Below are 18,878 nucleotides of genomic sequence, written 5' to 3' on the forward strand. Positions count from 1 at the left end.
CATGTGGGCAAACTCCTTTCTACTTGAACAAGTAGAAGCTGTGGAAAATCCATCAAATATGGTTCAAACATGACCTCTGACCACTTGGCCATTAGTAATGACCTCACGCCTACAGCATGGACCATATGGTGGGAAAAGTTGCCAATGACGACTCCATAGCTACAAATCCCCAATATGCCTAAGGAGGTAGCTAGCTCCAGTATGAGCGTTAGAAAGCACACTTCAGCTAGCGTTAGCACGACAGAATACACCGAGCCTAACTTCAAATCAAAAACAGAAACTTACCCTTTAAATCAACAACACCTGTTAAAGCCAAATTCCTTACCTCCCGTTCAAATCTAAAACAGAGAACACTGAACTTACCCTCATATTACCTTCAAACACTGATTGTAGCAACCCTCTCAGGCTATAACACTGAAACCACCTTGAAACTTCTGACATTTGTACTTCACGATTTAGGCCCAGTACCACAATAAGGCTATCCTGGTCACAGTTTGGAATTCTATTCTATACAATACATCTGCCATTGAGATGAACATTTCAGAACAGTCGGTTATTCAGAAAAATACCACATCTACAAAACGGCGACAAGCCTATATTCATCTGTGAACATACAGGTTTCTACAGACTTTGCTTAGCAACTGCAGCACAAGAAAAATCAATCCCTATGAAAATCACAATCCAAATGAAGTGCTATTTGTTATTTTTCCGAGGTGAGGTTTTCCACTGTCCATAGCCACATAAGTGACCTCCATTATAAATGTATGACTTGACTGACACCCCACTGACAACGTCCATTAGCCGGTTAATGATTTCTCCACACAGCATCGATGCAGCACCACTTTAAAATGAAAAGCAACATGATACCTTGAAAGACTACGTAATGATTTTGGTATGGTCAGAAATGACACCGTCAAGAGGGGCTTTTAAAAGCTTGAGGTGAAATACTAAAGCAAAGTCAATGGAAAAAGGCAATTCGAACACAGCTATTCCAAATTGCTCAATCATTTTTTTTTTTTTTACTTCTTCTGTGCTCCGTTTCTATCTTGAACACCCAGTCGTGGCACAGCCCATAACCTTGCCCTCATACTTGCCAAGTACTTTTTAATGACCATTGATTGGAAAAGCTATTAAAATCAAACGTGTGTAAACTCTCAAAGTTGACTCAACATTTCCATGTTTGGTTCTCATCACACTTCACTTCCACTCACCCACACACATTCAATGCAGATTTACTCCATTATCAAACCCTTGACTTGGCTTGGATATTGACACATTCGGAATGCAAGGCGAATGCATCATACCTACTATAAGAATCAAAGCGATTATCAGCATCATCTGTAGTACTTTACATTATGTGCTAAAAGTAAATCAAGTTCCATTCACCTTGCATTGGATTGCCTGTCGCAACAACAGCCACTACATTTCCCACAGTGCTCCTCATCTAAACCCATGTGACATACAGTAACTGTACCACTATGGTCCTGTACAAATAAGGACAAGCGAGTTTGCCTGGTTAAAGTCTGTGTTTCTTCAGACCCAAGCCCCACTGGTTCCATCAATTTGTCCATTATATCCAGTGACTCTCGTACATTAGTATCCTGCGCATCATTCTCAGTTATGTACGTTCTCTATGTATAGGCATAGGATCAGTCTGAGGCTGTGAGAGAGACTGGTGTGTGTCCATTGTGGAGAGATGCTGCAGAGGATAGAGTGATTGCATGGTAGGAGGATGTTGCAGCAATTTAGGCTGTTCCAGGGGGTAATGGTGACTTTGTGGAGCCCCTATCTCAGGTTATGATGTTTTGTAGGTAAATGATTGATGGGTAGGAAACCCCTTAGGTGTGATGTCTGCTGTGGTCTGAAGAGGTTTACACATCTGACCTTTGACTTTCTTCGGGGCATTGATTGGTCAATTTGATCTGTCCATCATCCTTTACTGCCTTTTGCACCTCCTGCACTAAATGTTCATCCTGGTCAGCTGGGTCTTGTTGCAAGTCAACATTCTCAGTTTCTCCATTGTCTTCCCCTCCATTTGTCTCTTCCTTAGTCTCAACCCCATTTTCCTTCACTTCCATTTCAGCTACTCCCCCTTTCTCCTCTTTCTGCCCTTGCTCTTTGGTCTCCACCTCCACCTCTGACCCCTTGGTAGTTTCGGTTTCATCATCAACTGCCACCCCATTTTCTTTCTCTTCCACGATCTCCCTCTCTCCATCTCTTTCCTCCTCAGTCTCTGCCCCTGCTTCTTCTCCCTCCTGCACTCTCCCCTCTTTGTCGCTCTTGTCATCTGTTCCTGCAGCTCCAACTCTCTCCTCCCCAGTTTCTACCCCGCTTTCTACCCCTTCCTCAGTTTCTGCCTCAACTTTTTTCTCTTCCTCCACCTCACAGGGAGCCTCACCCTCTTTACACACAGTCTCTACCTTCACCTCTTTCACTTTCTCCTTTTTGTTCCCCCTGTTTCCCTTCACGTTCCTCTCCTCTTTGAGCACCTTTTCCCCATCATCAAGAATCTTGGAATCTTCCAGATCTTTCTCTGCTGCCGATTGCTTGTTTTTCTTCTTCTTCTTGTTTTTTGACGTGTCTTTAACAGAGTTCTTGTTGGACTTGCTTTTGAATATCAGTTTCTGAAAGACAGGATGTTTGTGTAAGAACGTTTCTCTAAACTGCTGTTCCATTGGTCATGTTAAGGATGGACAGACAGACTGTTGGAAATGGACATAATAGCAAACTTGGAAAGAACTAATTAAAATGATTCTCATTGTGGGGAATGAAATGGCAATTTCAAAGGAATTGATTGGTGCCTTCAAGGGTACAGACCAAACAAGAAAATATCGCTGGTAATATTTTTTGAGATTGCCTCCAGTGACACTCTTTTAGCTGAGACTTACAGTATACTGAGGCAAACGGCATGTTTCCTGCACACAAACATTCACATTATCATTCTCTGCCCCACTCTGCCAGGGTTATTGCCCATCAGTTTCGTTGCCAATGGTGACCAGAGTTTAAATTCAGGTCACAGACAATATCAACATAGATTCATTCCACAAAGGACAAAGGTCAAATCTGGAGGTTATATCAGTACAATCTGGGGTCAAATGGAAAGTTCTTTCTCAACATGCATTGCCGTGGTTACCACAGAATGGCTCATATCTCAGGAAGAAAGGGGTTCATTCACATTTGACCGGCAGTGTGCATATTTATCTCTGTGAAAACAAAAAGAAGTGTGGTATGGTGAGGGGTGATGTTGGCCTTGGAGCGCTGCTCTGGCTAGTGAACAAGCTGCGAGTCGACCCACATGTGCCAAGACAAACACTAGGAGGGGTCACAATGAGAGGTCACACACCTTGGAGTCCCCCCTCTTGCGGGGAAGGACAGGTCTCTGAAGAAAAACGACCTGCTTGGTGGCCAAACTTCCATCACTAGGGCAGAGGGAGAGATAGGGAGATGGAGAGATAACAGGTAGAGGTGAAATTGGAGAGAGGGAGGGAGTGAGAATATAATTAGAACTGAAATACAAATAACTTTGGAAACCATAGCCATTTTCTTGATTGTTACTTTATTTGTAGAGAACAACATCTGTACCATCGATAAAGAAATCCATGTCACACAAATCAGATTGCCACAAGATTGCCACAAGCTCTTTAGAAATACTTGGGGTCATTTCAGAGCAAGGGAGAGAGGAATGGAAAATGCAGTTTGTATTATAATGCTCCAGTTCCACATGGGGGAGGAATCCACACTCCAGGGTAGACCTTATAATGGTTTGTGTGACTAGTATGGTCAGCGCTGATGCTATATTAATAGCTGACATCTACCACAGATGTGAGTTACATAGCAGTGGTCAACCTCGATAATTCTGCTTCCTTCCCTTTCTGTCCTTTCTTGTTAACACGAGAAACCAAAAAGGAATTTGGAGAAATGATGTATGTAAATGTGAATATGTTCTATGCTTAGGAGAGAGTTCAGAGACCAAGAGAAAGAGACCATGTTTACTGGTTTCCCCAAAACATGGCTGTCCTCATAAACCTCTCCAAAATAATCCCTGTCCATGCACATGTCACACTCTGTGTTCATTTATGGATAATCCATACAGCACAGATGACAGACAGACTAATCCACAGAGGAGATTCTGTCATCAGAGGGCTTCCGGTCTCTCGTGCTTGCTCTTTCTCCTGTTCATCTCTCTTTGTTCCATCTCACACGCATAACCTTCTCTCTGCTTCTCTCCTTCATCTTTCCATCCGACATGCACGTATCGACTCTGTTTCTTACTTTAGCCTGCTGTTTCTAACTATCTGTCTCCTTCACTTTACTTCTCTGCTTCTTCCTCTTCTGTGAGCTTCATGTAGACTTTCTCTGTCCTTTCCCTTCTCCCTTCTCTCTTTTGTATTTCCCCTGCTCTCCCTCTCCAGATCGCTCTCTCTGTCACTTCCTCTCTCGGACTCCCTCATCCGTTAAAATATATGTACTCTTATACACATGGGGAAGAAGCAGCTTTGAGTTAAGCTGGATCCTTAACTTGGCATATGAAGAACAACGGAAATGTATGATAGGGTGACAACGGTATAGCGCTGGCTGCAAATCTTCCCCACAACATCAAATGGGCTTCCAGATCTCCTGTAGAGGCTTACTATCTAAACCACCCCCCTTTCCCATCCCTCCCTCCTTACCCTGTGTTTCCAACAACCTATTTTCCAGGCTGTCATATTGCCCGACAGCTTCCTGCTGAATGAAAGCGGAAAAGCCAACCGGAGTCCTAAGAAAAAGCCCAAGCCCATTAAAGTAGAACGGAGCGGATGAATTACAGGCCCCTTGTTGCTACAGTCCTCTCATAGCTGTCAGTGTCTTGTTGCTACAGTCCTCTCATAGCTGTCAGTGTCTTGTTGCTACAGTCCTCTCATAGCTGTCAGTGTCTTGTTGCTACAGTCCTCTCATAGCTGTCAGTGTCTTGTTGCTACAGTCCTCTCATAGCTGTCAGTGTCTTGTTGCTACAGTCCTCTCATAGCTGTCAGTGTCTTGTTGCTACAGTCTTCTCATAGCTGTCAGTGTCTTGTTGCTACAGTCCTCTCATAGCTGTCAGTGTCTTGTTGCTACAGTCCTCTCATAGCTGTCAGTGTCTTGTTGCTACAGTCCTCTCATAGCTGTCAGTGTCTTGTTGCTACAGTCCTCTCATAGCTGTCAGTGTCTTGTTGCTACAGTCCTCTCATAGCTGTCAGTGTCTTGTTGCTACAGTCCTCTCATAGCTGTCAGTGTCTGCAGTACTGGAACAGAAACTTCATATACCAGCAACAATACTTTCTTTGGTACAGTGGTAGGGGAACTTGGTGTATCATGTTTAGTGGTTACCTGTGGTTGTTCAATTCAGCTTTATTCATGTTTTCTGTAGTGTAATGTTAAGCATTTATAACGGTATAATGAAGCACTTACTTATTTACTTAAAACAGTTACGATGTCCAAACATCAGATTTACACCAAACGTAACATGTTTCATGTGGCAGAAATATGCTGTACATTACCACATGCACCTTCACATTCATGTTACGTTGATTAAAGAAGCCTTGAGTCCCGGTGGATGTTCACTTTAGATGCTAACTAGTGTGTACGTAGGTCTATGCAGATCAGAGTCCATGTAGACCCCATTGGAAGAAGTGCACTTTGCTCATCCTCAGATAGTATCCCAACGTGCATTAGCTTTAATATAGTTGTGAAAATGGAAGAGTCAACATAATACAAGTGTAATGAACAAGCTAATCTGAAATGGGTCATCAGCTATCGTTGCTGTGCACAAAGAGACGAGTGTTTCAGAGATGGAGAGAAATGAGCGTTGCTGTGTTGTATCTAGGCCGGCTCTCTGATTAATTAGCCATGTTGCGCTGTTGTGTTGTTGCAATTTGAGAGAGAGAGATACAAATAAAGAGTGATGAAAAAACAAGGGAGGAAAATAGAGCGGTAATTAATCAGCTATGCTCCGGAACGGTCACTAACACGACGACCCCCAGAGACAAGGTCACGCAAGGTAAACATAGAACTGCAACCGTGTTGAACTCTAAGCATATACTTGGAGTCTCCATAAGCGTGACACAACACATAAAGAGTTATGTGTTGTGTCACGCTTATGGAGACTCCAAGTACTAGCAGCAATCAGTAGTTGAAACAATAACAAAGTGTTCTCCCCACCACTGTTTCAGTCAAAAACGGGGGCATGGGGTCGGAGAAATGTTACCACTCAAATTCTATGGATGCAAGGACCATCCATGATATTAAAATGATAGTTTTAACCATGTGTTCAGGCTATACAGTGTTTGTTTGCCTTTACTTTGTTTACAAACATTGGAGTAAAACAAGCTTCCATTTTGGGTTCTGATGTGGTACGACAGTTGAACTAAGCTCACAAGATATTTATTTAGTTATATTCTTCAAAGGTCAATGCAAGGGGTACATATCATTGGATTGGACGTGTTCTGACTTGTGATAATGATGAGTGATTGTGCTTGTGACTGTGTAAAGTGGGGTTTCAGGTGAGAGACTTGGAAGACATGTTGTGGCTGCTGATAGATGACTGAGTTGTTGACTGCTAGCGAATGTGTGCGTGCATAGTCCTCATATAAGATGAATGAGTCAGCAGAGGCTGAGCAGAAGAACCGTTACATTTCTCTGAAGGGATTTTCCAGTTACACACATTTGTGGGTTTAAACTGTCTCGCACCACACGCTGTTACGAATGAACCTGCCAATTGGGGCCAGTTAGTATTTTCGTTGAACAACCTGTTGAGTTCTTCTGACTGACTTCATAATCCATTTAAGTTGAGCTGTTAACTGAACAGTGATATGGGCTGACCATTGCTTTGTCCAAATGAGATGGGTGCTCTTTGAAATCAAAGAGAAGGCAGTGTAATCTCCAGAGGGTTAATCAGGTTGACCAATCGATACCAGAGTTAGGTAACCAGGAGATATGGTGGTCATTCAGGCCCTAACTCAACATTAGTGAGAGTGTTTATTGGAAGGTGAAAGTAGTTACCTGTTGGTCTTGATGATGGGTGTAGGCAGCACACACGTTAGTCTCCAGCCGTACATGGCAAGAGACTGGAGCAGGGGAACATAGTCTGTCTTCACCTGCAAGCCCTAAAGAGAGAATACAAACACATGAATATTACATACTCCAGTTACACACAAACACTATACACACGCATGCATACACGTACGCACAAGCACAAGTACGAGTAGGGCTGGCACAATTATCGTTTAATCCTATTACTGACAATTATAGACAATAACTGTGAACTTCAAAAATAATTATCATAATAGTCATAATGCATATTCATTTTAAGAGAAGGGGGGATTCAACTTCATATTCAAGTAGAAATAAATGACTCGATAGCAGTTTTTCATTTTTACGTGAAGTGGGTAAAGTTAGTAATCATTTTACGAGCAGAATGGCACCGTTGGGAGTAGCTTCATTTCCAAAAGTTCCAAGAGGTTTCTGAGACAGGGGTGTTACCAAAGCTGGGTTGTACTCATTAGGTTTGTCGTAGCTATTTTTCAGAGATGCATTACGATACTCAAAACATTTGAACAGAAATGACAATTATGACAATAACTGTGCCCATTTGCATGACAAGTAATCTTTACCCAAAATTCCAACGTATGAAAACACACACGCAGGCAGACAGGCACACACACGCATAAATGTATGCATGCATAAACACATAGACCATTAAAACCCCATGAAAATATCCACGATTACCCAAGCTCTTGACAACAGATGATGAACTATGTATGATGCATAGCAAAATACATGCATTTCTGTTAGATTTTTCTTTTTGGTATGATAGTGTAGTGCACATGAGATTTGGGTTAAAGACACACGCTCGTCGCACGCACACATGCGCTAACGCCTCTGCTCACACAGGAAGTGTGTTTGTGGTGTTCCATCTCCTCTGCATCTGCCCTCACTGACAAACCACAGCACATGTCAGATTTGAAAAGAAATACACTGCTCCAAAAAATAAAGGGAACACTAAAATAACACATCCTAGATCTGAATGAATGAAATATTCTTATTAAATACTTTTTTCTTTACATAGTTGAATGTGCTGACAACAAAATCACACAAAAATGATCAATGGAAATCAAATTTATCAACCCATGGAGGTCTGGATTTGGAGTCACACTCAAAATTAAAGTGGAAAACCACACTACAGGCTGATCCAACTTTGATGTAATGTCCTTAAAACAAGTCAAAATGAGGCTCAGTAGTGTGTGTGACCTCCACGTGCCTGTATGACCTCCCTACAATGCCTGGGCCTGATCCTGATGAGGTGGCGGATGGTCTCCTGAGGGATCTCCTCCCAGACCTGGACTAAAGCATCCTCCAACTCCTGGACAGTCTGTGGTGCAACGTGGCATTGGTGGATGGAGCGAGACATGATGTCCCAGATGTGCTCAATTGGATTCAGGTCTGGGGAACGGGCGGGCCAGTTCATAGCATCAATGCCTTCCTCTTGCAGGAACTGCTGACACACTCCAGCCACATGAGGTCTAGCATTGTCTTGCATTAGGAGGAACCCAGGGCCAACCGCACCAGCATATGGTCTCACAAGGGGTCTGAGGATCTCATCTCGGTACCTAATGGCAGTTAGGCTACCTCTGGCGAGCACATGGAGGGCTGTGCGGCCCCTCAAAGAAATGCCACCCCACACAATGACTGACCCACCGCCAAACCGGTCATGCTGGAGGATGTTGCAGGCAGCAGAACGTTCTCCACGGCGTCTCCAGACTCTGTCACGTCTGTCACATGTTCATAGTGTGAACCTGCTTTCATCTGTGAAGAGCACAGGGCGCCAGTGGCGAATTTGCCAATCTTGGTGTTTTCTGTCAAATGCCAGATGTTGGGCTGTAAGTACAACCCCCACCTGTGGACGTCGGGCCCTCATACCACCCTCATGGAGTCTGTTTCTGACCGTTTGAGCAGACACATGCACAATTGTGGCCTGCTGGAGGTCATTTTGCAGGGCTCTGGCAGTGCTCCTCCTGCTCCTCCTTGCACAAAGGCGGAGGTAGGGGTCCTGCTGCTGGGTTGTTGCCCTCCTACGGCCTCCTCCACGTCTCCTGATGTACTGGCCTGTCTCCTGGTAGCGCCTCCATGCTCTGGACACTACGCTGACAGACACAGCAAACCTTCTAGCCACAGCTCGCATTGATGTGCCATCCTGGATGAGCTGCACTACCTGAGCCACTTGTGTGGGTTGTAGACTCCGTCTCATGCTACCACTAGAGTGTAAGCACCGCCAGCATCCAAAACATCAGCCAGGAAGCATAGGAACTGAGAAGTGGTCTGTGGTCACCACCTGCAGAACCACTCCTTTATTGGGGGTGTCTTGCTAATTGCCTATAATTTCCACCTGTTGTCTATTCCATTTGCACAACAGCATGTGAAATTTATTGTCAATCAGTGTTGCTTCCTAAGTGGACAGTTTGATTTCACAGAAATGTCATTGACTTGGAGTTACATTGTGTTGTTTAAGTGTTCCCTTTATTTTTTTGAGCAGTGTATATATATATATATATATATATATATATCCATGCACACGTTGTAGTTCTACACGGGCATCCACAGGACAGGCTGAGGGCAGTGGGTCCCAAACCAACAGATAATGTATTATTTATTTATTTATTTTTACCCCGTTTTCTCCCCAATTTCGTGGTATCCAATTGTTTAGTAGCTACTATTGTCTCATCGCTACAACTCCCGTACAGGCTCGGGAGAGACGAAGGTTGAAAGTTATGCGTCCTCCGATACACAACCCAACCAAGCCGCACTGCTTCTTAACACAGCGCGCATCCAACCCGGAAGCCAGCCGCACCAATGTGTCGGAGGAAACACCGTGCACCTGGCAACCTTGGTTAGCGTGCACTGCGCCCGGCCCGCCACAGGAATCGCTGGTGCGCGATGAGACAAGGATATCCCTACGGACCTCCCGGTCGCGGCCGATTACAACAGAGCCTGGGCGTGAACCCAGACTCTCTGGTGGCACAGCTGGCGCTGCAGTACAGCGCCCTTAACCACTGCGCCACCCGGGAGGCCTCACAATCAAGTCTTAAGCCACAAGCCAGTGAGAATTGGCCAGGACCCATTGTTTGAGAAACACTGCAGTAGGGTAGAGAGGGCTCTGTTGAAACTGTTATTTACATTGGCATTTGCTGTCCCAGTATCCCTCCGAATATCCAGAGCTGTGAGAGCTGTGTTTTAGGGTTTGTGTTGGAACCTCTGCCAGAAATGGACACATTTTCAAAGCCATAAAAGCAAAGTAAATTGGGAAATAAGTTTTGTTTAATGGCCCTCTTCATTCCTGAGCGTAACTGAGACTCGACTGACTGAATCATGTTTTGGAAGATTCCCTCCCCCTGATCTCACCGTGGTCACCTTGCTGCATCAGCACATGAGAAACGGAACCCGGGGCCTTAGCAATAACTCTGTGTTCTGATTTTTGTGTTAAATATAATCTATATATAAAAACAGGGTAGGGTGCAAGCTAGGGCGGTAAAAGGGCTACATTATCAAGAGTGGAGAACAGTGAGGTAGGGGCTAAGATTTGAAAACAGAACCGTGTTATAGATTAAAACTAGCAGGGTGGTGTTGAGTTCACAAAGAGTTGGAGGAAAGAAAACAGAGCTCTATTGTTTTGAGGTAATTCTCAACCGTTTCTATTTGAGAAGAATTGACAGACCTTCATGTTTTTACAGGCCGTAGTCTGGTCTATCAGCCCAGGGAAATGATCTAGGCTACTCCTCTAGCCTTCTAGCTATCACTTTGTCTTTGGACCGGGCTGCACTTCTTCCACCACAATCTCATTGTATTTTTATGGACAGTGTATCCTGAAACGAGGCTTAAAAGTCCCTACTCTGCATGTCAATCATTGAGAGACTGAGAACATTTTTGAAAACCAACAGCTGTAATGAAGACTAATCACACCATATACAGTATAATAATAATAATAAGAGTAATAATAATCAACATAGTTTCAATAGAATATGTCAACATTTTGACATTTAACCATTGTAGTTAGCCTAGATGTCAACCAATTATTAGTCACATATTTCGGTGAGCAGAATTCTCTGGGAACTTCCTCATCCACAAGCCATGAGCATAATTTCCACATCCCTCATCAAACTAGTCTGACCATAGGAGTGGACTCATGCAGGGAAAGTGAAAATTGGTCTCTTTATATAGGTCAGCTCGTCTCACCTCGGCTTCAGAGGAAAAATAAATCATTGGCAAAGGATACACTTTAATGATCCCTTCAGTGGTCTCCCTGCCACACCTGCTGCTACATGACTATTGACATGCCTTGGTTTACTTTTGACCAGTATGTGTTAAAATAAATATTTCAGTAAAAAGCCAAATAACAAGCAATATCTATGCTTAGATAATCTTTAAAAAGTCATGCAAGTTATTACTAATTTCCCCAAGACCCATTGGTGCTGTTGAATGAAAAACTCATCTCCAAAACACAAACTTTTCAGGAAATGGAAAATAACGGCCACATTTTCTCATTAATGAACATAAAATTATGAAACTTCAGAAGCTATTTTGAATCCATGTTCTTGGTCCTGAAATGTCATGAATTGTTCAGAATTAATTGAGGGGAGTTACTGCTTTCAAAACATGCAGAATTGTAGGTACGAGGAATTCATCTGACAGAGATTATAATTTAGTCTATTCTGGCTATTCAACATTTTGCAACACCCACTGCATGTTAATTGGCTGCGCAAATCAGGCAGCACCAATAGGATTGATGGCATATTTCAGCTCATTACATCATATAAATCAAGCATAGCACCATGACAGACAAATGTTGGGAGAACTAGAGTCTAGACTACAAGTTAACATGAGAGGCCCTCTGACCGATGACACCTGTTAAAATGGCCAGCTTCAGTCAGCTGATTCTAGCCATCCTTTATGGTTAGCTCTAGTCGGGCAGTTTAGCCTCCTTTTCAGTGTTAGTGTCTTATTGGCCAAGGTCACGCCAAATACTTATAATCACATCTTGTTCAGCCTATCAGCAGTCTTAATTTCCGGGACTTCAGTTTCAGTTGGTCTATGTCAGAAACGTGCTATCTCCATCCTGATGAGCACTTCCACAGTTTTCCCTCCTGCTGAAGTTTTCCTACTGTGGACTGAATCCCTGTATGACTGATGTTTAATTGTGCGTGCATCTAAACGTAAGTGCCTTGAGATCTGTGTCATGTTATGTGGAGCTAAGTTTTGTGGTTTATTGTGTACAATTACCATGTATTGAGCTTGTTAGCTAGCTCGCGCTTCCCGCTAGCACTACAGTTAGCATTTTGCATTGGAATGCATGAGCATTTTAGCATGACTGTTAGCGATTAGCGGTTTGTTAGCCTTGCACCATAAATGAACAATGCTATCTTCTATTCTATATATATACAGTGGGGCAAAAAAGTATTTAATCAGCCACCAATTGTGCAAGTTCTCCTACTTATAACGATGAGAGAGGCCTGTAATTGTCATCATAGGTACACTTCAACTATGACAGACAAAATGAGAAAGAAAAAAATCCAGAAAATCACATTGTAGGATTTTTAATGAATTTATTTGCAAATTATGGTGGAAAATAAGTATTTGGTCAATAACAAAAGTTTATCTCAATACTTTGGTGTAGCTATTATACCAGCTTATACGAACAGGAGTTCGCATTAACTTCTTGTGACTCCCCATCCCGGATCCGGGAGCGTAATCATCGCCTGCCACTAATTAGCATAACGCAACGGACATAAATATCCCTAGAAAATATTCCTATTCATGAAAATCACAAATGAAATATATTGAGACACATCTTAGCCTTTTGTTAATCACCCTGTCATCTCAGATTTTCAAAATATGCTTTACAGCCAAAGCTAGACAAGCATTTGTGTAAGTTTATCGATAGCCTAGCATAGCATTATGCCTTGCTAGCAGCAGGCAACCTTGTCACAAATCAGAAAAGCAATCAAATTAAATCGTTTACCTTTGATGAACTTCGGATGTTTTCACTCACGAGACTCCCAGGTAGATAGCCAAAGTTCATTTTTTCCCAAAATATTATTTTTGTAGGCAAAATAGCTCTGTTTGTTCTTCACGTTAGGCTGAGAAAACGCCCGGAAATTGCAGTCACGAAAAAGGTGAAAATTTTTCCAAATTAGCGACAGAAACATGGCAAACGTTGTTTATAATCAATCCTCAAGGTGTTTTTCTAATATCTATTCGATAATATATTCGTCGGGACAATTAGTTTTTCAGTAGGACCGATTGGAGTAATGGCTACCTCTGTATTTTACACGAGAGTCACCCTGGGAGCCATCATGTGACCACTTACGCAATGTAGCCGCCTACGGCTATTCTTCAACATAAATGCGTAAAACTACGTCACAATGCTGTAGACACCTTGGGGAATACGTAGAAAGTGTACGCTCGTTGATAGGACATTCACAGCTCAGTAGGGACTCATTGGAACGCAGCGCTTTCAAAATATGGGGCACTTCCGGATTGGATTTTCTCAGGCTTTCGCCTGCAACATCAGTTCTGTTATACTCAATATCTTTGCAGTTTTGGAAACGTTAGAGTGTTTTCTATCCAAAGCTGTCAATTATATGCATATTCTAGCATCTTGTCCTGACAAAATATCCCGTTTAAAACGGGAACGTTTTTTTTCCAAAAATGAAAATACTGCCCCTAGAGTCGCTACTTAAGCAGTCACTTCTTCTAAACCTGAAAAGGAACAACTTCTAAATGTTATGCAGTGAAAACAGCCAAATATATCCAAATTGGACATTAGTAACCACATTGTGGTCCTGTTACAATACATCAATCATGACGGATTTGACAAATATCCACTTTGTTAGATTTATTGAATGTGCACCAATCCGGCGCCATTCTATCCCTGTGGTCTGAGTTCTATTGACCTCTACAGCATCTATGCTATATGAAGTTGCCAAGAATGTGTTTATGACACATTTTGCAATGGATGGGTTTAATCCTGAATGCTTATTGGTTTACCTTTTTGGGATAGGGGGCAGCATTTTCACTTTTGGATGAATAGCTTGCCCAGAGTGAAATGCCTCCTACTCTCTCCCAGATGTTAATATATGCATATCATTATTAGTATTGGATTGAAAACACTCTGAAGTTTCTAAAAATGCTTGAATGATCAACAAACAGATCACTGACCATCTCGAATCCCACCCTACCTTCTCCGCTGTGCAATCTGGTTTCCGAGCCGGTCACGGGTGCACCTCAGCCACGCTCAAGGTACTAAACGATATCATAACCGCCATCGATAAAAGACAGTACTGTGCAGCCGTCTTCATCGACCTGGCCAAGGCTTTCGACTCTGTCAATCACCATATTCTTATTGGCAGACTCAGTAGCCTCGGTTTTTCTAATGACTGCCTTGCCTGGTTCACCAACTACTTTGCAGACAGAGTTCAGTGTGTCAAATCGGAGGGCATGTTGTCCGGTCCTCTGGCATTCTCTATGGGGGTGCCACAGGGTTCAATTCTCGGGCCGACTCTTTTCTCTGTATATATCAATGATGTTTGTCTTGCTGCGGGCGATTCCCTGATCCACCTCTACGCAGACGACACCATTCTGTATACTTCTGGCCCTTCCTTGGACACACATAATCATATGTTGTGCTTTAGTTGTAAAGCATTTTTGAAATCGGACACGATGGGTAGATTAACAAGATGTTTATCTTTCATTTGCTGTATTGGACTTGTTAATGTGTGAAAGTAACATATTTCGAAACACATTTTTTAATTTCGCGCGCTGCATTTTCAGCGGAATGTTGTCGAGGGGTTCCGCGACCGCTAGAAAGGTTAAAACCGCATTCCAGTCGGTGTCTATTCCACAAGTTACCCTCGGCTAAATCTATGACGTTAAAATGCCTATTTACTCTGTTTCATCTGACTGGGAAATCCACTGTCTCATCAGCCAGGCAATTTATAAACGTGATATCCACTATAAAAAACATTATCTAACATTTAGTTTTCAACAGCGGAGATTTGTATAAACCTTCCCATTTGTCTCTCCAACATTTGTAACATTGTTTCAATATTCAAGTTCGATCTCCTGCTGTCGCATAGTAATTGTTGGGAGTCAGGATAAGACAGACAGGCAGCTTTTCTCAGCCAGTCGAAATCATGAAAAGGGCCACATTTTTATGGACAAAGAAATATCAATAGAAAACAGGTACAAATAAATAATATGCAGCTAGTTTGCAGTCTTTTCAGCTTCAGTTTGAAGTGATTGTTAGCTGTCTTGTTGGCTTGCTAAATATTTTTGGGGTGTGAAACAAACAAGAAATAAGACCAAAAAAATGGAACTTGAGTGTGCATAACTATTCAGCCCCGCAAAGTCAAAACTTTGTAGAGCCACCTTTTGCAGCAATTACAGCATCAAGTCTCTTGGGGTATGTCTCTATAAGCTTGACACATCTAGCCACTGAGATTTTTGCCCATTCTTCAAGGCAAAACTACTCCAGCTCCTTCAAGTTGAACTGGATTCCGCTGGTGTACAGCAATCTTTAAGTCGTACCACAGATTTTCAATTGGATTGAGGTCTGGGCATTGACTAGTACATTCCAATACATTTTTTCCCCTTAAACCACTCAAGTGTTGCTTTAGCAGTATGCTGAGGGTTATTGTACTGCTGGAAGGTGAACCTCCGTCCCAGTCTCAAATCTCTGGTAGACTGAAACAGGTTTCCCTCAAGAATTTCCCTGTATTTAGAGCCATCCATCATTCCTTTAATTCTGACCAGTTTCCCAGTCCCTGACAATGAAAAACATCCCCACAATGTGCTACCACCACCATGCTTCACTGTGAGGTTGGTGTTCTCAGGGTGATGAGAGGTGTTGAGTTCGTGCCAGACATAGCGTTTTCCTTGAATGCCAAAAAACAAAATGTTTGTCTCATCTGACCAGAGTACCTACTTCCATATGTTTGGGGAGTCTCCCACATGCCTTTTTATTTATTTTTCTGGACACTCTAGTGCAAAGCCCAGCTCTGTGGAATGTATGGCTTAAAGTGGTCCTATGGACAGATACTCCAATATCCGCTGTGGAGCTTTGCAGCTCCTTCACAGTTATCTTTGGTCTCTTTGTTGCCTCTCTGATTAATGCCCTCTTTGCCTGGTCTGTGAGTTTTGTGGTGTCATATTCTTAAAACATTTGAATAATGTATTTAATGGTGCTCCGTGGGCTGTTCAAAGTTTTGGATATTTTTTATAACCCAACCCTGATCTGTACTTCTCCACAACTTTGTCCCTGACCTGTTTGGAGACCTCCTTGGTCTGCATGGTGCCGCTTGCTTGGTGGCGCCCCTTGCTTAGTGGTGTTGCAGACTCTGGGGCCTTTCAGAAGAGGTGTATACAGTGGGGAGAACAAGTATTTGATACACAGGTTTTCCTACTTACAAAGCATGTAGAGGTCTGTAATTTTTATCATAGGTACACTTCAACTGTGAGACACGGAATCTAAAATCCAGAAAATCACATTGTTAATTAATTTGCATTTTGTTGCATGACATAAGTATTTGATACATCAGAAAAGCAGAACTTAATATTTGGTACAGAAACCTTTGTTTGCAATTACAGAGATCATACGTTTCCTGTACTTCTTGACCCGGTTTGCACACACTGCAGCAGGGATTTTGGCCCACTCCTCCATACAGACCTTCTCCAGATCCTTCAGGTTTCGAGGCTGTCACTGGGCAATACGGACATTCAGCTCCCTCCAAAGATTTTTTATTGGGTTCAGGTCTGGAGACTGGCTAGGCCACTCCAGGACCTTGAGATGCTTCTTACGGAGCCACTCCTTAGTTGCCCTGGCTGTGTGTTTCGGGTCGTTGTCATGCTGGAAGACCAAGCCACAACCCATCGTCAATGCTCTTACTGAGGGAAGAAGGCTGTTGGCCAAGATCTCGCGATACATGGCCCCATCCATCCTCCCCTCAATACGAAGCAGTCGTCCTGTCCCCTTTACAGAAAAGCATCCCCAAAGAATGATGTTTCCACCTCCATGCTTCACGGTTGGGATGGTGTTCTTGGGGTGGTACTCATTCTTCTTCTTCCTCCAGACACGGCGAGTGGAGTTTAGACCAAAAAGCTCTATTTTTGTCTCATCAGAACGCATGACCTTCTCCCATTCCTCCTCTGGATCATCCAGATGGTCATTGGCAAACTTCTGACGGGCCTGGACATGCACTGGCTTGAGCAGGGGGACCTTGGGGACCCTGCGGAGGGAATAGCTACACTGTTTGTATTCGGTCATGTTCCCAATCCACGTGATCGAAGCAATCTTAAAGTGTGGAATCAGATATGTCGGACCAGCGTTGAACAGACCTGAGCGCGGGAGCTTCCTGTTTTAGTCTCTGGGAGAAACAAAATCTGAGTCGTGGTCAGCTTGTCCAAAAGGAGGGCGGAGGAGGGCCTTATATGCGTCGCGGAGCTAGAATAACAATGATCCAGGGTTTTACCAGCCCTGGTAGCGCAATCGATATGCTGATAGAATTTAGGGAGTCTTGTTTTCAGATTAGCCTTGTTAAAATCCCCAGCTACAATGAATTCAGCCTCAGGATATGTGGTTTCCAGTTTACATAGAGTCAAATAAAGTTTGTTCAAGGCCGTCGATGTGTCTGCTTGGGGGGGGGGATATATGCGGCTGTGATTATAATCGAAGAGAATTCTCTTGGTAGATAATGCGGTCGACATTTGATGTGAGGAATTCTAAGTCAGGTGAACAGAAGGACTTGAGTTCCTGTATGTTGTTATGATCACACCACGTCTCGTTAATAATAAGGCATAGTTAAGGCCCCTCTTCTCACCAGAAAGATGCTTGTTTCTGTCGGCGCGATGCGTGAAGAAACCAGCTGGCTGTGCCGACTCCGATAGCGTGTCTCGAGTGAGCCATGTTTCCGTGAAGCAAAGAACGTTACAGTCTCTTATGTCTCTCTGGAATGTTACCCTTGCTCAGATTTCATCAACCTTGTTGTCAAGAGACTGGACATTGGTGAGTAGTATGCTCGGGAGTGGTGCGAGATGTGCCCGTCTCTGGAGCCTGACCAGAAGACCGCTTTGTCTGCCTCTTTTACGGCGTTATTGTTTTGGTTCGCCAGCTGAGATCCAATCCATTGTCCTGGGTGGTGGGCAAAACACAGGATCCGCTTCGGGAAAGTCGTATTCCTGGTCGTAATGATGGTGAGTTGACGTTGCTCTTATATTCAGTAGTGCCTCCCGACTGTATGTAATAAAACCTAAGATTACCAATGTAAGAAATAACACGTAAAAAAACCCGAATACGGGCCTCCCGGGTGACGCAGTGGTCTAGGGCACTGCATTGCAGTGCCACCAGAGACTCTGGGTTCGAGCCCAGGCTCTGTCGCAGCCGGCCGCGACCGGGAGGTCCATAGGGCGACGCACAATTGGCCTAGCGTCGTCCGGGTTAGGGAGGGTTTGGCCGGTAGGGAAATCCTGGTCTCATCGTGCACTAGCGACTCCTGTGGCGGGCCGGGCGCAGTGCAGGCTAACCAGGTTACCAGGTGCACAGTGTTTCCTCCGACACATTGGTGCGGCTGGCTTCCGGGTTGGAGGCGCGCTGTGTTAAGAAGCAGTGTGGCTTGGATAGGTTGTGTTTCGGAGGACGCATGGCTTTCGACCTTAGTCTCTCCTGAGCCCGTACGGGAGTTGTAGCGATGAGACAAGATAGTAACTACTAACAATTGGATACCACGAAAAGGGGGTAAAAGGGGATAAAAAAAAAATACTGCATAGTTTCCTAGGAACACGAAGCGAGGCGGCCATCTCTGTCGGCGCCGGAAGAG

The 18,878-nt window shown here is 43.6% G+C and overlaps 1 protein-coding gene across 1 annotated transcript in view; it reads right to left on the minus strand.

Annotated features, from left to right (window-relative positions):
- Nucleotides 1-1,007: 1,007 nt before the first annotated feature.
- LOC139365578 (raftlin-like) overlaps nt 1,008-18,878 on the minus strand; it is a 68,137-nt gene continuing 50,266 nt past the window's right edge. Inside the window, exons 8-10 of the mRNA XM_071102820.1 lie at nt 7,018-7,121; nt 3,344-3,419; nt 1,008-2,624 (exon numbers count right to left, since the gene is read on the minus strand). Coding sequence (XP_070958921.1) covers nt 1,872-2,624; nt 3,344-3,419; nt 7,018-7,121 — 933 coding nt within the window. The 3' untranslated portion in view covers nt 1,008-1,871. The remainder of the gene's footprint in view (nt 2,625-3,343; nt 3,420-7,017; nt 7,122-18,878) is intronic.

Source organism: Oncorhynchus clarkii, chromosome 2 (genome assembly GCF_045791955.1).
Source record: "Oncorhynchus clarkii lewisi isolate Uvic-CL-2024 chromosome 2, UVic_Ocla_1.0, whole genome shotgun sequence".
Classification (NCBI taxonomy): Eukaryota; Metazoa; Chordata; class Actinopteri; order Salmoniformes; family Salmonidae; genus Oncorhynchus; species Oncorhynchus clarkii.